At 51.9% G+C, this 20300-nt stretch overlaps 1 protein-coding gene across 1 annotated transcript in view; it reads right to left on the bottom strand.

Annotated features, from left to right (window-relative positions):
- Window positions 1-11764: 11764 nt before the first annotated feature.
- The window catches only part of LOC144946480 (LIM domain-binding protein 3-like), a 102831-nt gene continuing 94295 nt past the window's right edge, over window positions 11765-20300 (bottom strand). The window contains exons 15-18 of the mRNA XM_078875394.1: window positions 19239-19419; window positions 13470-13590; window positions 12664-12779; window positions 11765-11897 (exon numbers count right to left, since the gene is read on the bottom strand). Coding sequence (XP_078731520.1) covers window positions 11808-11897; window positions 12664-12779; window positions 13470-13590; window positions 19239-19419 — 508 coding nt within the window. The 3' untranslated portion in view covers window positions 11765-11807. The remainder of the gene's footprint in view (window positions 11898-12663; window positions 12780-13469; window positions 13591-19238; window positions 19420-20300) is intronic.

The raw sequence follows: 20300 nt of genomic DNA, 5'->3' as shown, positions 1-20300 counted from the left end.
TTACGGTGTCTCTCTCTCCCCGTAGTCGCGTCGATTTTTCTCCGGCTCCTACGGTTTTTCCCTCCACATTTTGAATCAACATCGCGCATTTCGAGTGTCTGGCTGATATAAATGTGCACAGTGACGCTAAGCCACTTCATTGGACTATCATTTGCGTTAGCCAGGTAGCGTCTGATCAAGAGCTACAGAGCTCAGTGGGATTTGCCCGGTAACAAAAGAAAATTAGTTGAAATAGCGAGAGGGGACACTGACTGAATGTGGCGTGCCGAGTGTGGAATATTCATCTTTTGGGGGATCGCTAACCCCCCTCCACCCGGGGAAAGATCCCGGCTGTAATTGAGGGCCCTGTCCTCACCACTCACGCCACATCTGCCGTGCATCGTCGCGGTCACGGCAGTCGGAGTGAGACGGCTTGCACGTCAACTCTGTGTGCGCTTCTTTGAATTCGTCATTGTTATTGTTCAACGTCTCCCCCCCGACTGGCCCCCTTCTGCGTGTTACCCACTCGGGCAACCAAGGTGGTCTTTTCAAGCACCCCCCCCCTCCCATTCAATCATCGCTCAACGGAAGATTGCTCGTTATCCTTAGCTGCCCCCGTAGTCTGGAAACCCCCCCCACACACCATCTCCTGCCGGTCGTGCTGTCAACTCCCTGCGGCTCTGTTCAAGTCAAAGCTCAAACATTAGTAACCTAAATAATTTTTTAGTTTACCAAGTAAGGCTGCTCACTGAGCTAAATATATCTGGGACAACGGGACGACCCTTTTGAAAACCAAAACTGTCCCGTCTAAAGTAGGACGGACGTTTGTTGGCTTTGAGCAGATAAGAAGAGGCTGCTGAAATTGTAAACATTGTTGTCCATCGAGGTTTTACTCAGAATAACGGTTCGATCATCTTAAATGTTGTAGGGGGTTTACTCTCCAACACACTGCTGTACTAGTAACTAATTGGCATATTTTGTTTACGTGACAAACTTGACTAATTGGTGGCGTCGGGTGGTGGCGGGTTTAATGGCACATTTGTATCTAACCACCAAAAAAACAACAACTCTTTTATGGTTCAATCATCATTGTCATCATCATCGTGACTTAATATTGATACCGGGCCACAGCGGCGAGCCATACCCGACCAACGCGGGGAAGTATGGTCAATCACCCTCCAATGACCGCAATGGCATGGGGAGATTGTGATGACCAATTCGCATTACGATGGGCAACCGCTCAGCTACGCACTTTAAAATGCGAGGTTACAACTTGAGATGCCTCTGATCATCCATGAGCAGAGGAAGGGGCTCATTCGGATAGGGCCCGCCACTATTGGCAGTGGGAACTTGGGGTTCCGTCTGAGAAAATTAACAAGTTTACATAACAACAACACTCTGCCAATCTGGCACTTGTTTCATCACCAGAGTTCCAGACAGATGAGAACCAACGCCCGACCTTGCGAAGGATGTATTTCAAAAACAAATAGAAGTGGGACAAAAAAAAGTGATCAAAGTAAATAAATGAACGCGAAGTGGCATCGCCGGATTCACAGCGCAGCGCGCTAACCGCTACACCACCACTCCCCACACCACCACCATAACTACACCACCACTTTCGAGAACACCACTCTTTATTTGAACAACTATCATCTCATGCAGGGCATCCTGGCAACTTTGTTTGACACACGGATTATCGAGTGTGAGCTCGAGTGTTGTTTTCATTTGTGGTTATTCTGAATTTAAAAGTAGCTACACCAAACCTCCCGGCTTTGGTAGCTTCCGCAAAGGGTTCGTTCAGGTTGCTGTCCCCCGTGTCCCCAAAGCATTTTATTTGCGGAAATCAGGATTTCGTCCACGTCTCATTCTCTGCTTATGAAGACAAATCAATAACATGATTAACTTACAATGGCAAGGCACATTTCATCCGTAGATCCCATTGCGCCCGTGTATGGAAAGCATGACGTAGAGAAAACCCCACACGGGGTACACGGCCAGACCGGGGGGGTTCAAATTCTTGGATCTTTCGGTAAAGTCACGTAGAAGGGACATAATAAAATAATAAAAAGAAAACATAATAACATTATCACGACGTTTCGGCCACAACGCAAGCAGCCATCCTCAGGTGAAGAACTGACGGAAAGACAGCGTCCTAATGAACACTGTTTTATTATGTTTTATTATTTTATTATTTCCCTTCTACGTGACTTTACCGAAAGATCCAAGAATATGAATCCCTGCAGTCGCGAAAGTTTTACATCGAAATTAGACCGGGGGGGGGGGGGCGGGGGGGGGCTGAAGGCCAATTTAGAGAGGCGAGTGATCACGACGCGGACTTACAGCTGTGGCAGTGATGCGCACACACAACGAAGGATGCAAATAAAACAGGTGACGTTTCGGCCAATCGGCCTTCTTCATAGCACACTGCATAACACATCTGCTGGAACCAAGGCCCTCCCACATCGTTCAGGATGCATGCGCAGTGTTGAGGCGGGAGGCGACTTGCCGTCTGGAGGGACTCGCTACCAGCGGTGGTGTGAACAAGCAACGCACGTGGGCTGCACATTTCTATTTTACTCAGGACTGGTTTCACCAAGCTGGGCCTCATCAGCGGTCAGGTGCACTATACTTATGCTGCTGTGCTCCCTCTACTCAGGTGCGGTTGGTGTGGGGCAGGGGTCGGCAACCTGCGGCTCCGGAGCCGCATGCGGCTCTTTTGAACCTTGACCGCGGCTCCGGGGCGGATGCTAGCGAGGGGAGGAGGCGCACTGTGACACCTGCTCTGGCGTTGCCGCTGCTGACAGGTCGCCGCTCCGCTCCACACTGCCCGCCCGGTGACAGGCAATAACGTTGCCGTTGCTTTGTCACATGTTTGGAAGAAGTAAAAACCTTCCTGGGCAGCAAAGAGCTCACCTTTGCTGAGCTGGAACAGCCAGAGTGGCTGGAAAAATTACATTTTATGGTAGACATGACAGCACATCTAAACACGCTAAATACAACCCTTCAGGGGAAAGGAGGCACAGCCCTGCACATGCTGGAGGAGGTTTTGGCATTCGAGCACAAGTTGACAGTGTTTGTCAAAGATTTACAGAGAGGTACACTGTCTCACTTTCCCTCTTTGAGAGAGTTCAAACAAAGTCATGATACGATAAATTTGGAATATTTCAAGTCTGCAATCACCACAATGCAAAGTTCGTTTGGGAAACGATTCTGTGAGTTCAGAGAGGAAAAAACGACATTATCCTTCCATGTCACTCCCCTGGCGATCGATCCATACCTATTGAATATGACTGCATTTGCAGGTGTAAGTCAACCTGATCTTGAGATGGAACTGGCCGATATAGCCGACAAAGATATATGGGTGTCCAAGTTCAAATGCTTGACCGCTACTCTTGAGGATGTTGCCCGTCAGAAGGCCATTCTGGCTCAGAATCATAAATGGAGTGATATTGAAAACCTTCCCAAACAGGACAAACTTGTATTCGAAACATGGAATGCCATCCCCAACACTTATATAAACATGAAAAAGTATGCATTTGGAGTCCTGTCGATCTTCGGCTCCACATATGTATGTGAGCAGGTCTTCTCCAACATGAACTATATTAAAAACAAACATCGATCACGCCTCACAGATGACAGCTTGCAAGCCTGTGTGAAAATGAAGGTGACGTCTTACAGCCCTGATGTGCAGACACTGTGCACTGAGGTTCAGGAGCAAAAATCCCATTAACCAGGTAATTTAGCTATTAATTTGCAAAAATATATTTTACATTGTTAAGTGAAAAAGTCCTTTTTTTATTCAGATTGACAGCTGACTGCACGATCCTGTATATAGCAATAAGGTAAGAAACAATATATGCAGTGTTATATTTGTTTTAAATGTTGCAATGATTTTGCGGCTCCCAGTTTATTTTTTCCTTCGGAAACGGGTCCAAGTGGCTCTTTATGTCTTAAAGGTTGCAGACCCCTGGTGTGGGGGAAGGACAACAAACTAAACACGAACAGCAGTAGGAAGTATCATTTACTTGATACAGCTGTCGTGGCTGTGACGGTTCCACCTGAAGACGGAAGCTTGTGTTGCCTCCGAAACGTCGTGATTTTTATTTGATTTTACTTTTATTAATTTTAATGTTTTTACCTACGTGACTTTACCGAAAAAACCTAAGAATATGAATCCTTGCAGTCACGAAAGCTTCAAATCTAGAAGCAGTAGGAAGATGGAATTTGTGCTGCTCGGCTTTTGGCGTCCTCCGGTCTAACACTGTTTGAGTCGAGGCTCTAAAGAAAGCTGCCTCTCTGGTGTGGACCAATCAGTATCAAAGAAAATTAATCGTATACTATCAGAGCGTTGTGTTTTTTGCACGTAAATGTGGTTAATGCAGGCGTGATTACTTGCGAAAGGTTACTGTTTGGTGTTTTAACATCTTAACACAGCTGTTTTAAATTTCGATTTAAAGCTTTCGTGACTGCAGGGATTCATCTTCTTGGTTCTTTCGGTCGGTAAAGTCACGTAGAAGAGACATATTAAATAATGAAAATAAAACGTAATAAAATACAATTCTCACGACTTTTCGGCCACAACGCAAGCAGCCGTCCTCAGGTGAAAAACAGGTCTGTCGGAAGGACAGACGCTGTCTTTCCAACAGACCTGAGGCCAACACTCGCCTCACAGACGCTGTCTTTCCGACAGACCTGTTCTTCACCTGAGGACGGCTGCTTGCGTTGTGGCCAAAACGTCGTGAGAATTGTATTGTATTATGTTTTATTGTTATTATTTTATTATTTCCCTTCTACGTGACTTTACCGAAAGAACCAAGAAGACAGCTGTTTTATTTCCAGAAATGGTGAAACCAATTCTTACATTTTGATACTGGCAAGGTAGGTCCCATGATATGTGAACATCAGTATGAATGCTTCATTGCAACACTGATGGAGGTGGATATTGCGTGAACCATGACTGTTGTTATTCACTTTGCTCTCACTCTCAGTAAAAAAAAGATAATACTCCCATCTGTATTTTTTTCCCAGAGGCCAACATTCGCCTCACATCGGGGTGTTTAACACGGAGGAGGCTTTCGCTACCAATATTGTTGCTAATAAAGGTTTTTGGGTTAGACCGCGTAAGTATGAATGTGTCGTAACCCTCCACCACCCCACACAGCCGGTAAGGTTTGTCACGTAAACAACGCGCCAATTAGTTTACTACTTCAGCACACCGCTGTGTTGGAGAGTAAATCCACAACATTTACTATTTGAATAGAACGTTTCGCTGGTGATTACACCCAGCATCATCGGGCGGTTTGCCAGAATAGTGAAGCCATCCGCCTGGTTCCGGTCTTAAATCGAGCAGCATCAGGACGACGTCATCACTGAAGCCATCAGGTGCAGAGATCAGAGGAGGGGGGTTATTGTAATTAAATAATAGATTAGTAATCAGTTAATTAGCATGTGTTTCCTCTATAAGGAATGCAGTTGTAAGAGGTATTACTTAATGACTTCCAGGCCGCACTAAGCCTGTAGCTGTCAGAGCGGTTACAATTATTCGCATTTCTCTCAATTTCAATGGATTCTCGAATTAGACTCGGCCAGTAATAATTTGTTTTACACAACACTTCAACGTTATCAACATCACTTGAGTGTCATGGCAAGCATGTTCTACAACTGCCGACAGTTGTGTTTGAGAGTATTTAATATTGCTTTGGTGTTCTTTTAGTCTGACGCTAATGTTACGGGAAGTCCCGTATGTCCAATATAGCATCTGCCACAGGCAATTTATCCGATACACACCTTCTGTTGATAACTTAGGCGATTCATCTTTAGTATAAGATACTCGTGTTTGAAATTTGTGTACCGTGCCAAATCTTACTCTGATTTTTTATAGCTTATTTTTTAGTTACTCCTGCAATATTTGGTATTTTGATTGTTTTAATAACCTGATCGCTTTCAGCGGTATTGCTGTTCGATCTAGGTTTGGCATTCAATGCTCCGTTAATGTGAGCATTGTTGTAGCCATTTAACCGTAGCGCCTCTTTAACACGATGAATCTCTATCCTCAGACTTTCACCATCTGACGCTGTTTTAGCCCGACGTATGGGGCATCTCGATGAGAGAGGATTTCTTTGCGGGGTGATGAAGCTAATCTGCATTCAGATTGTGGGTCGGAGGGGGGCGGGGGGTTGGCTCGCATTGTGCAAACACCAACACGATGTTTTCTGGACACTTCGCTCTGCTGGCAGCAGGCGCCTTGAGAGGTCACCAAAGACGGCGAAGCAGCGAGCGGCAGGGACGAGGGGCGATGGACGTTTGACCGTCGCAACTCGCTGCCCGCCCCCCCCCCCCCCCCATTCGACCGTCATGCTCGCAGCCGCCTCAATGTACGGGCACGGCTGGCTCCTCGCATTGCGTCGATAAAGGTCATTGCAGCTGCTGCCACCCTTTTACCATTTAGAACTCCAAGCTGCCCTGCGGTGTGTGGGTTCTGAACGTCGAAGACGCGGGCGTCCTCGAGTTGTCAGCCGCTCCCTGTGATGCCCTCTCCACGTGGGCGCCAATGTGGCATCAAAAGCCACCTTGACGCGCGCGGGGCCGAGGTGGCAGCCGTGAGCTGGCGCTGTGGAGATCTGGCTTCAGGTGAGAGCAGTGAGGTGGCAATGCCGAGAACTGGGTTCAAATCCTGGCAGCTCCCGATGATTATCCTGTTTTCAAGTGTAGGGAGTTGATGGCTTCAGTCGGTGGTACAAGAACAACGAACAAAAAAACACAAAGAACCCCCGTATAGCCTGAACAGGCTGTTGGGACAAGTGCTGTTAGCGAGTAGCACCTATGAAGGCCGGCACGGTACAGGAGGGGATGGATGACCAGCGTCACGCCCAGCAACCTTTCTATCCCCAGCTTCGATGTGTACACACCACACCAGGTATTGATTTGAGGCCGAGTCGACCCAGGCGAGGCACAGGACCGGTTCAGATAATCATCACTGGTGTTGGCCGCGAGCGCGGGATCGAACTCGGGTGTCTGTGTTCGCAGCGGAGGCATAGCGCTAACCGCTGTGCACACACCTTGGCGCACACACACGCACGCACACGCGCACGCACACACACGCACACACACACACACACGCGCACGCACACACACGCGCACGCACACACACACACGCACACACACGCACACACACGCACACACACACACACACGCACACACACACGCACGCACGCACACGCGCACGCACACACACGCACACACACACACACGCGCGCGCGCGCGCGGTGCTGAGTGAGCGGAGTCCACGGGGCAACCAAGTGATGAGTTCAGTTCTGGCTTTATTGAAACCAATACGCATGTAACATCGCAAACACGCAGCGGGCGTCAATGCCAGCCGAGGCTCTTTGGCCACCGAGCGCCCAGTTGTTGTTCGTAAATCGACGGCGCCGTGAATTTCTCGCCAAATATTTTCCGGACCGCCGGCAGACGGGAGCAGGTCGCGGCGCATGAACCGGTCGCAGCTGCAGTCATAGCGAGAGGCGTGATACTGGACGTGGTGCGCCGGGTCCGGGGAATATATTTCTGGAATGCCATTCCGGGCAGAGCCAGCTGAAAGGGAAACACTGTTCACGGCTGACGAGCGAGAATAAGAGTGAATTTCTTGATGGCTGTGTCTGCGATGGTGCTCGTATTCCATAAGGCGTGCCAAAAACTCTTTGGTTCTTTCGGTAAAGTCACGTAGGTATAAAATAAATGTAAATCACGACGTTTCGGGCGCAACACAAGCAAGCGTCCGTCATCACGGCACTTGCGGCGAGATTCTCTTAACCAGACGAACGCTTATGTTGCACCCGAAACGTCGTGATTGTATTCATTTTATTCTATACCTACGTGACTTTACCGAAAGAACCATTAAGGCGTGCCAACTTTGAATTGGACGCTAACAAACACAAAACCCTGCAAGCTCGATGATAATTATTCGTTGATTTTTTTTTGCTTCGTTAAAGATCACTCCGCTCGCTACGAATCGGAGAAAGAAAGGACAAATAAGAAACGAGTCTTGACGCCAGGCCGTTGGGAACCCCGCCAAGCTCATTCTCTGCACGTTCGCGATTGCAGCCGACGCAAACGAAGCGGTGTCTGGTTAAGAGAATCTCGCCGCAAGTGCCGTAGCCAACGTGAAATGCAACGCGCAGAAAAACTCTTTGGCTCTCCGGAGCGATGTTCTTTATTAAAAGGCCCACGGGTCACTGGCGGCCTCTGGTGGCCCTTTAGTGCGGCCCCTGACAATTCACAAATGTTGAGAACACCCCCCCCCGCCCCCCATCATCATCATCGTGCTGCTGTCAAACCCGCAATGGTTTCAGATGTGTGGCGGCCCTCGCACTGATGATGTCTTATCGGCCAAAGTCCCCTCCCCCCCGCTCCCCACTCTGAAAATTAGTGAAGAACGCTGGGCTCGAGTAAGGCTCTCGATTGTGTTTTTTTTTCCATCAGAGAGGGTTTCATCGGCACTGGATCGGACCGATGCCGTCCTCAACGCTGCTGGGCGCGGTACGGAAGAGACTACAATATATAAAACAAACAATAAACCCCGCTATAGAGCAACAAGAGCAGTATAAATAGGTACCACCGCAGTTAATTGACTGGCAAGGTCGTGTCTGGTGGGGTAAAGTGTGGGTACTGCCACCTCCTCCCAAGATGCTCGACTAGCGTGGAGGAGTAGGCCAGATACACCCCTCCCCCTCACTGGAGCTCACTCTGGAGGAGGCCATTCTCGCACAGAGGACAATCGCAAGGGGCTGTACCGTGAACCCTTAACACCAACAAACCCTTGCGGCGTAATAGCCACGTGCGGAGGCTTTTCACCAACTCTAAAATCTTGTGCTTCAAAAAGAAATATCTTTAAGGTAGTTAAGCCACAGCAACATTTACTCCCGAGTGAGAAGCTTCCGCAGACTGCGTCTGTGACAGTCTGTGACTATGTCTGTGACTGTCTGGAACACATACTGTCTGTGACTATGTCTGTGACTGTCTGGAACACATACTGTCTGTGACTATGCCTGTGGAACACAACTGCTGTCCTCCGTCATAGACTTGCGCGAGTGAGAATGGTTCGAATAGCCAAAAAGGAACTTACGATTTGATTTTTTTATTTAGACGTAAGCCCTGGTTTTAAGGAATCTATCGTTTGTTCGGAAATCCAGCACGGCACCAACACACCCCCACAATTCCCGAACTCCGCGCAAATTTTGGCAGAACTGCGACACAAACCCCATGGCCAATTCGCACATTCAGAGTCTAAATTAAGCAGAGAAAAATCTTTTTTTTTTAAGTACTGCCGTTTATATTTTTATTCTACCCCCCCTCCCTCCCTCCCTCCCTTGAAGCCAAATCTTCAGACCGAGACGAAGAGAAACAACATAGAAAAAACCCGGTGAGTGACGTCTTTCTCAAAGTCTCGTCAATAAATGCCCCGCAAAAACCAAAAACAAGAATTCTCACAAAGATGGGCGGTTTTGAGACGTGAACCAACAAAATTATGAATATTAATAATAAAAATCCACTCGATGAAAAGTCTCTTCTGAATTCCTTAACTCGACTGGCTCATCGATTAGTCGTACAATCCACCGCTCGCCGTCACGCCCTTCACACCACGCGGCCACGGCAGAAGGAAAATAAAATTAAAAGCAAACCCGACCAGGAGACAGAGGAGAGAGAATGGAAGAAGCAAAACAAAAAAACACCACCACCAACCCGAAGCCAAACCATTAACGATAAAAACACAGTCGTCGGTATCCAGTAACACCGTGTTCGAATATGACTTTTTTTGCAACGTTATACGGAACTCACGGCATGTGAGTGTGCGGTCTTTAAAGAATCACGGGATGGATGGGGGGGGATGAGAAAAACTTCATCGATAATAAAAAAAATAACAGCAGCAAACGTAAAAAGCCGAGCGTAGGTGACCAAACAAACACAAAACATCTCCCTAGCGGAAGATGACGCGTGCCTCCGGCACGGCCGTTCATCGCGACCCCGAAGAAGCTTCTCCGCGTACGGGAGGAAGTGGGGGGGGGGGTGGAAGGTCACGTGGGAGCCCCCCCCCCCCACGTCCCTCACCCAAACGGCGGCACGCGGTCACAACGAGGAAAGGGCCGCTCAGCACAAACGCCGCCAAAGGGCCCACGCGTAGTAGAGAAGCGTTTTAGTATTCTTAAGTTTTTTCGGTAAAGTCACGTAGGTAACAGCGTGCTTCAGCCGCACCGAACCTCACAATAATAATATCCAGGGCCTACCTTGGCTCCTCCCACCCTCAACCAGTATATATACAAGGACTGTTTTCTTGGAATTTCTCTTCACTTGATACAGCTATCGTGCTGTGACGGTTCCACCTGAAGACGGAGGCTTGTGTTATTTTTATTTTACTTTTATTAATTTAAATTTTTTACCTACGTGACTTTACCGAAAAAACCTAAGAATATGAATCCTTGCAGTCACGAAAGCTTCAAATCTAGAATTAAGCGTTTTAATCTAAAACGCGACGGTCGCCTTGTTCAATGATCTCGCCTTGTTCAATGATCTCGCCTTGTTCAATGATCTCGCCTTGTTCAATGATTTCCATGCAACTGGCTCAGCTCGCTTATCAGCACCCACCGCACCATCGCAACTTTCCACACGTTCTTTTTCTCCACCTTTGGGCGCCAGTTTCTTAGCGATAGTTCAAACCGAACGTTGCATTTCTCTGCTGCTGGTATAACGTACACGGGCGAGGTTTGAACGCCGTGTGTGACAAGATGTAATAATACCGAAACGAAAAAAAAACTGGTTCAGTAAACTCTCATGAGCTCATCCTTCAAACATCTGGCACCAATACCAAGCCCCCCCTCCCACAGCCAACATTGTCATATCGCTATCAACGACCACTTTTCGAAAATCTCCGACCATGAATCTAAACAAAGCAGCAGGAGCAGCAGCAGCAAAAAAAATTATAATATCCAGCGCCAAGTCGAATACCTCCTAACGAACCTCGACGTTCACTCAACTCGAGCTGATAATGGCGACGAGCAAACATGAATAAATCGCTGTCGTTCGCACGCAGCAAGCAAAGCAAAAAAAGGTTTGGGGGAAAACCGCGAGCGAGAAGGAAAAGCGTTCGAGCGTTCGTGGCGGCGGCGGCGGCGGAGGAGGAATCCACGTGGCCCTTTATTCCGACTCCACAGACGAGTCGTCGTCGGACGACGAAGAAGAGGCCGTTCTGCAAAGAGCATCTCAGCCCACAATCACGGGCTAACCCCCCCCCCCCGCCTCCCCACCACGGCCGTGGGGATCGTGGCCACGAGGGTCACAAAGGCTACAGGACGCGATCGACGATTGCCGCGGTCGTTTTCCCGAGGACGAAGTGTCCCACCCCCCCACATAGGTGGCGGTGTTCTCCGGCGGCCTCTTCCTCGCCGGGTCCAACGCTCCGCTCCGCGCGCCGCGGAGCGAGCTGGGTCGTCAAGCAGCAACCGGATGATTCGTGCTGTCACTCCCCGCGGCGGAATATAAACGGTCCCCCCCCCCACCCACCCCGGTAAGACAACGTCGGCACGACGTCGCGCCAGACGGACGGCACGGAGCGAGGCCGCGGAAACGAAACCTCGGCAGTGATTCTCTCTCCACTCGCTCTCTCAGTGCTGCCCTGTTGCCTTCCCCATCCAAAACTGCCTCCTCAACCCCCCCCCGCCCGATCCCACTCCTACAGCTGCTGCCCCTAGGAAGCCCACTACCCCTGCCCACAGCTCCTGCCCCCCCGCCTCCCCTCCCCCAAAACCCAGCCATCGTGCGGGCGGGCCGCGCGTCGCTCAGATGTTGATGGAGTTGGCGTGCTTCTTGCAGAGGGGCTTGTTCTTCTTGGAGTAAAAGGGTTGCCCTTCCAGGTTCACCTGGCACACCTGCGGGGCGGGTGGTGGAGGAGAGGAGACAAGAGAGCGAGGAAAGGGTGGAGTTGGGCGAGCGTTGGGGAGCGCTGCGGAGGGACGGGCCATCAACGGCAGGCACGTGACGCGTCGATTCATCGGGTAAAACATTGATTACGCCCGCGATACGTGCGCTGAACTTCTTTAGCGCCGTACGTAGCCAACCGTGCTAATCGTGTTATAACTAATTGGTCGCTTTAAACAAATTGCATCTGCTATCGGCTGCTGCAGATACATTGCCAGCCAAGGGCAGTGCTGCTGTTTTGTCTTGTTGTCAATGTTGTTTCTCTCGTATCTTCTGTAACAACGCCACTATTACATGACATAAACACTTTACGCGACACCTGTGCTCACACTGGGTGATCTTCGCGTGCGTCATAGTGCTTTCAGCGCTTTAAGGTCGCATGGAAGGACGGACGGACAGATGGACAGACTGACAAGAGACAGACGAGCGACACAAACACGGGCCAATCAACGGACGAACGGACAGACAGAAAGACGGACGGACATATGGATGGATGGACAATTGCGCAGCTTTACCCAACTGACACACATACGAAAGCACACAGACACGGAGGGGATGCACGGATGGAAGGACGAACAGAAAGCTAGACCGACTTACAGGTGGACGGACAGAAGGACGGACATACTGATGGGACAGACGTAAAGACGACACGCGAACGTGCTCGGTTTCGTGTTGGGGGGGGGTGGAAGCGAGCTCAGGAGGGGCTCCAACACGTACGGTGCACACGAAGCACGTGTCGTGCCACGTGTGGCCCAGGGCCTCCACGTAGCGGTCGCCGGCCTCCACGGGGAAGTCGCAGCCCTCGCACTTGGTGCTGAACAGCCTGAAGAAGTCTGCGCGTTGCGAGGGGAGGAGGAGGAGGTGGGACACACGCGCACTCGTAACCTACGACAACGCAGGTGGGGGTCGCCATTGCGAAACGCAACCGCAGGAAGTCATCGTACTAACACTACTACTACGTGTTAAATAATAATGATCTACGCCTCCAGTTTTCTGGCTGGATGCTGGCTGGGCTCCTGTGCACCCCAACGACTCTGCTGTGAGTGGCTGCGTGTCGTTGCCAACGAGCCTAGCTGCTGGGTATACTGGCTAAATGGGATATTCCGTGTAACAACTAAACTATTACTTGATTTTAAACGGCAGAACAAGGTTTGGAAGACTTATAATAGACAGCGACAGACTTCTGGGAGTAATCAATACAGAAGACTGACAAGCTATTGAGTGGCATATATCTTTGAAAAAAGTGTCTAGCAATCTAGCAGGGCATGATTTCGCAACAGTGGGCGTGGTTACGCAACAGTGGGAGTGGCTAGCGATCGAGTGGGCATGGTTACGCAACAGTGGGTGTGGCTAGCGATCGAGTGGGCGTGGTTACGCAATAGTGGGAGTGGCTAGCGATCGAGTGGGCGTGGTTACGCAACAGTGGGAGTTGCTAGCCATCGAGTGGGCGTGGTTACGCAACAGTGGGTGTAACCTAGGCAACTGTAGGCCTGTCCAGCGACTGGGGTGGGTGGGGCGTGTACCCTTCTCGCAGTAGGGATCTCCATCCTCCATGTGGAAGACGCCTTGGCCAATGGGCTGGCTGCAGCACGCGCACACGAAGCAGTTGGAGTGCCAGGCCTGCTTGAGTGCATACGTGATCTCCTGTAGCCACAAGCGCAGCACAGGCAATCGATACATGTCGAAACGCCAGCAAATGGAGCATCACAAGATAGGACCGCAGAACTTGGGCAAACTGTAGGAGCTCGTTTCGGGATGCCTTCCTGCTCTCGTTTGTGGCTTCCAGTGCCTCTGCATCATTCTCTCGAGTAAACTAGAATTATTGCGAGTCACAGATTATGAATGATTCAACAAACATTGTAATGGACTGCGTTGGCAAGTCACCTCGTAGCAATCCGTCGATTCGCCGATTACAATTGAGTCATGAAGTAATTCACGCTTCGCTTCCCAGCCATTTGAAGAATTGTCACGATTTGGGATGGGCGGTCGCGGGGGGCGGGCGGTCACGATTCAAAAAGAAAATTTTTAATTTCTTCTTCAGAATCACGAATTTAACTCGGGGGCCTACAGACGTCCACAGTCCGCATGCTCGGACTAAAACGGGGAGCGCCGAGGTGGCCCGGGTGGTGGTGACCTCAGAGGTCGGTGGCGAAGGAGCCGTCGCGCCGAACGTGTGATCTCTTGTGGCAGGGTTCGCGGGGACCGCTCCTGCTGCCGCACACCGGCGTCACGAGTGATTTGTTTGATCCACGGGTCACGAAGGTGGCGGGGGGGGGGGGGAGTGACAATGGTGGGGGAGGGTCGCAGTTCTCCATTCGAATGGCAACCGTCAACTGAAGTGAACGCAAATTCGCCGAGATCCTGGGTTCGAATCGCGGCATTTTTAAGCCAGGATCTCGAGTTGACGGTCACCGCCAGGTCACTGATGACTTTTTGGTTCCGCACCGAATTTGGGAAAAGCGTCCGTCCGTCACGTGACGAACGTTGCTCTCGTAAATGCGGAGCGTGCGGGGAAAGCGCTTCCCTTTGGAGGTCACTTGAAGGGAGCTCAGAACTAGCTCCGCATGAACCGCTTCTGCGGGCCGTTCCTACAACACGAGGCGGCTGCACTGTCTCCGCGAGGGATCCGGGCGGATACTTCGTCTCGCTCAAGAGACGGCGGACTGCTCAAACACGATAACATTGAGGAGTGGGGGGGAGGGAGGAGCGGGGGGGTGGGGTGAAATGACAAAAACTCGCGATCGCGAGTACGGGATCGGTCACACGGGCCCACGTAACTTTATACACGGGAGCGGCACGAGCCAAGGCAAAGCGGGCCGGCCGCCAGACGGGCACACAGCACTACCTGTCACGGCGGAGCCTTGACGACGCGCGCACCACACAGAGGCGCTCTCACATGCTCGCACACACACACACGCGTGCTCACAAACACCTCACACACACACGCGCACGTGGATTTATCGCAAGCTCACGTGCGCCTGGGTTACATACAAGCGCATTAGGCGCGCAGTGGTTGGCCGCACGACTCCGCTACGAACCTGGCAACCTAAGTTCGATTGCTGGCAATGGCAAACATCGTGTCTGAGCTGGCCAGGGGCTTTCCCTCCATCAACCCGCATTGAACTGGTTGTCAGCCTGCACCACGCCTGACAACGTTTGTCTACCCTCTTGCTGCCGAGTAGAAACCGCACTCGGTACCCATTTAAGGCTGAGTCACCCTAGCAGCGCTGATATTTATATGCCGCACGAGGTACTTATTCAAGCTCCAACCAACTTGCCAACGCTCCCCACGTACCTCACACCTCCGCCACCCTCTTACACAGACAAATATACCCCATAAACTGTTGGGGAGAGTGTTCTTAGCGAGCGCCTATTAAGGCCGGCACGGCACACAGGGGGACGTGTTTTGGCCAGGACCACGCCCCTGCCGCCTTTGTCTTCCCGGTCCCAATATCCATATTTCACGCACTCGTTGAAAGGCCCAGAACCGGTCCAGATATTCGATACCGGTGTTGTCCGCGAGCGGGAATCAAACTGGAGTCGCCGCCGGATTCGCAGCGCAATGCGCACTAACCACTGCGCCACCGCTCCCCGCATCGTCGCGCACGCACGCACGGGCATTCGGACACAAGGCTGCGCTCACACCACCTCAAACGGTTGCGGTCAGCTCTGGGAGCTGCCCTCGCCGGATTCAATTTCTGCAGCGCTCGACGACTCTGGCCGCCGGTGATCTCCAGCGAACGAGCGAGCGAGCGATGTAATCGCCCCGCTTTTCAAGATCACATCTGCAACTCGTTTTCCAGAGAGAGACCCGGCTTGGAACGGCAATAGAGGGGCGACTGTTCGCGCCGAAGGGCGGGCGCGGTGCGACTTGGCCAACTCGTGCCCGTAGGTGCACAAATGCACACGCACACACGTATATATGTACATACACACAAAGACAAAGATCCCCCCTATAGCCTCAGCAGACTGTTGGGGTAAAGTGCTGTTAGCGAGTAGCACCCATGAAGGCCGGCACGGCACACGATGGGGGTGTGGGTGGCCAGCACGATGCCCGGCCGCCTTTGTCTCCCGAGTGGCGATGTTAACACATCGCATCAGGTACTCATTTGAGAAATGAGTCGACATCGGGGAGGCCCAGGATCGGTTCAGAAAATAATCGTCAGCAGTGTTGGTGGCTGTGAGCGGGAATCAAACTCGGGTGGTTGGGTTCGTAGCGCTAACCGCTACACTACCGCAGCACAAACGTGCACAGATACACGCAGCAGCAACATTAAAGATCCTGCCATATGGGCGATAACAAATTGTTGGGAGGAGTATGTTCCGTTAGCCGCCCACCACCACGCACGTCAAGTGGTTGTGACAGGTTCGCGGCGAGAGTTCGATTTCTGGGCAATCGACATCGCTCCTCGCCTTCACTCGCTTACCCACTCGCACCGACCATAGATATGTAACATAAAATGTGCATACGTTGTGTGTAATTGGTTCATATATCCCAATTTAGGATCACAGAGCTTGGGCAATTGCTGGTCGTGCCAGTTCTGGCAGTCTTCCTCGCTCGTCTGAATCTAAGGAAATCTGTGTGCGTTACAAATGTATAACTTTTTAACCTCTTAACTTTCAGGCTCAATCATCACACCCCCAATGTATATACACGCACACAAACTCCCACAGCCGATGATGCATATTGCAGCTTCTCACAAACAGCACCGTTGTTATTTGTCACAAACACTGCCCGATTCTTAGTCGAACTGCGCCTAAATGGCCGCTGCCAAAACCCGCTCGTCGTCGGCGTGGTTGCTACTCACAACTTTTCCCAGGACACCTCGTTCTTTTCTTTTTGCCGTGTTTCTTTTTTCTCCGACAGTTCTCAGAAACTCTGGGAATCCGGCGCTGGCGTCGTCGCGATCGCAGGGACAAGCGGGCCCCCCCCCCTCCCCCCCTCCCCCCGCCCCCCACCGCCACTTCGGAGTTGTGACGGCCTCGACATTGATTCTGTTGGGCCGTGCAGCGCCGCCGGCTTTGATCCGGTTACGCTCGGGAATTTGTACATCAATCATCGTCGGCGGATCGGGTTTCGCGCTCGGCCAGCGCCATTTAAAGCCGGCGGGCTCGCGCGGACAAGGCAAACCTCGGGCCTTTCATCGCGCAGCGGCTCGTGAAAAAGGCGGCGAGAGACGGAGGAGAAGGGAGCGAGAGAGCGGAGAAGGGGAGAGAGTTGAGAAGGGGCGAGCTGGGTGGTTGTGAGCGCACGTCGCGTTATTGTGGCCACAGCCATTGACGGGCCAATTACAAAAACATCAACTCATTACATACCAATCTTGATTTGAAGCTTTCGTGACTGCAGGAATCCATACTCTTTGGTTCTTTCGGTAAAGTCACGTAGGTAAAAAATAAAATAAATCACGACGTTTCGGGCACAACACAAGCATCCGTCATCAGGTGGAACGGATGCTTGTGTTGCGCCCGAAACGTCGTGATCGATTTTATCTTATACCTACGTGTCATTACATACCGACGTATGCACATTTTTTGTATATACATCATGAATAATCTAAGACGAGCGGAGTTTCAGTGATTTGGCATGTGCGTGTGCACGCTGAACTTCTTTCGCACCGTACGTAGCCAACCGTGCTAATCGGAGGTGCGGTGTGTGTGTGTGTGCACGCGCGCCGGAGTTAATTTCGTCAGCCTTTATTTTTTTATTGAAGTCGGTTTCAGCCCAAGGCAAGTGGAGTTTTAGTCAAGTCGTACTCTGTTAATAAAATTTCGTCATTACCTAGCGGCGATGTCCCCTAATGGCACCCCCACCGCCGCTGGTCTTCGGCTGTGGCCGTCCTTGGAACGGAGCTCAGGGGCTCCGAGTCGAGTCGACTACACAAGTCGAACATCGAAGTCACACGCCCAGCTACGAAACGTCGCTGCGAAGGGGCGCGCAATTTACGTGCACAAAGACAAAGATCCCACGTAATAGCCTCGGCAGACTGTTGGGGCAAGTGCTGTTAGCGAGCACCTACGGAGGCCGGTACGGCACACGACGGGGTGGGTGGCCAGCACCACGCCCGGCCGCCTTTGTCTCCCGAGTGACGATGTTTTCACGCACCGGGTACTCATTTGAGGTCGAGTCAACCTACGGGAGGCCCTGCACCAATTCAGATAATCGTCACTGGTGCTGGCCCGTGAGCATTAATTGAACTCGGGTAGCCAGGCTCGTAGCGCAGCACGCTAACCACAACACTGTCGCTCCATTCATTCACAGATCCCTCACTAACAGGCTGTGAGAGCAAGTGCTGTTTGCGAACACCTGTTGAGGCTGGCGCAGCGCGCAGGCGAGGGTGGTGTGGCCAGCATCACACTCGGCCACCTTTGTCTCCCCCCAGTGCTGATATTTACACACCGCAGCAGGTACTTCATTGGTGACTCACTCGAACGAGGTGGGAGGCCCAGGACCAGAGGTCGCAAACGGGTTTTGATTCCTTACCCGTACCAGGCCGCACCAGGGTCGCAAACGGGTACCCGTACCCGGCCGCACCAGGGTCGCCAACGGGTACCCTACTCGATATCCGGCCGGGTACGGGTAGCCGGGTATCGGGTAGGGTACGGGTATCGGGTACCCGATTGCGACCTCTGGGATGAAGCCATGTTGCAGGCGCGGGTGGGTTGATTCTAGGAACTTGAATTGTGAGAAGAGACAAGACGTTGGAAAATGAGTGACAAACGGTGACTCACCAGTGACTCACGGCTTACCCGTACCCGTACCCGGCCAGGTACGGGTAGCCGGGTATCGGGTAGGGTACGGGTATCGGGTACCCGATTGCGACCTCTGCCCAGGACCGGTTCAGATATTCGCCGGGAATTGAACTCGGGTCGCCGGGTACGTAGCGCGGCGCACGAACCACTACGCCACCACTCCACCCACAACAACGACGGCACGCAGACGCACCGGTCCCCGGTAAACATGGAACCAACAGAGCCAACATTGGTTCCGAAGGTTCCAGCCAACATGCCAACCGTCGGTGGCCGGACCAACACCGCACGTTTAGCCGGGATAGAGCAACAAAGACAACGACTGGCGCTTGACAATGACCGATTGACAGAATAAAAACAATCGCGGAAAAATGTTAACAAAACACACACAGTGCAAGGGGGGTCGGGTGGTTAGGGGAGCGGGGGGTGGCAGAAGTTGTGGGAGGTGCGGGCGGGGTAAGCGGGAGGGGAGGTTTCTAAAATCATCGCACACGCAGTGAGAGGCCGACGAAACGAGGAATGAATGAGGGGTGCGATTGACCCACCCCGACAATCTTCTGGCTGCACTTGCCACACGGGGGTGCAAAGAACATTCCGTAGCAGCCCTGGCAGTACACCTTGCCCGCCTCCACCACGAAGCCCGTGTCAGCCAGGCACGAGTTGCAATGGCAGCAGTTAAAGTGATCCTTGTGCCACGATCGGCCCAGCGCAACTATAAACGGGCCTCTGTGAGAGAGGGGGATGGGGGAGCGGCGGGGGGGGGGGGGTACGTGCGTGTGTGCGTGAGTGCGCGTGTGTGCGCACGTTTGCATATGTGCTCACGTGCGTGAATGTGTACGTGCGCGTGCGTGCGTTTTAACGTGTGCGTGCGTTTTAACGTGTGCGTGCGTTTCAACGTGTGCGTGCGTTTCAACGTGTGCGTGCGTTTCAACGTGTGCGTGCGTTTCAACGTGTGCGTGCGTTTCAACGTGTGCGTGCGTTTCAACGTGTGCGTGCGTTTCAACGTGTGCGTGCGTTTCAACGTGTGCGTGCGTTTCAACGTGTGCGTGCGTTTCAACGTGTGCGTGCGTTTGAATGCGTGCGTTTGAACGTGTGCGTGCGTTTCAACGTGTGCGTGCGTTTTAACGTGTGCGTGCGTTTCAACGTGTGCGTGCGTTTCAACGTGTGCGTGCGTTTTAACGTGTGCGTGCGTTTGAATGCGTGCGTTTGAACGCGTGAGCGTGCGTTTGAACGCGTGTCCGTGCGTTTGAACATGTGCACGTGCGTTCACGCGTGTGCGAGCGTTCGTTTGCGAGTACGGGGCGAGCGTGTGATGGCAGCGGGTTTTGCGCGCGTGGGGCCACGCGTGCATGCGTGCGTGCGCGAGTGCAAGACATGTGTTTGTGGTTTTAATGCGCAAGTGCGATCATGGTGGGAGAGCACGTGTATGCCACAGAGAGGGAGGGAAGGCGGGAGGGAGGGAGAGGAATGGGAGACAGACATAAAAACATTTTTTCATCATGGTCGCGGTACAGGATAACCTTTCATCATTAACCATATTTGTAAAATACGAGTCGCTTTAAATCAACACTTAATTATCAGCAGACTGAAAACCACGCACGCGGACC

Source organism: Lampetra fluviatilis, chromosome 41 (assembly GCF_964198595.1).
Source record: "Lampetra fluviatilis chromosome 41, kcLamFluv1.1, whole genome shotgun sequence".
NCBI lineage: Eukaryota > Metazoa > Chordata > Hyperoartia > Petromyzontiformes > Petromyzontidae > Lampetra > Lampetra fluviatilis.
This window is presented reverse-complemented; position numbering and strand designations above follow the sequence as displayed.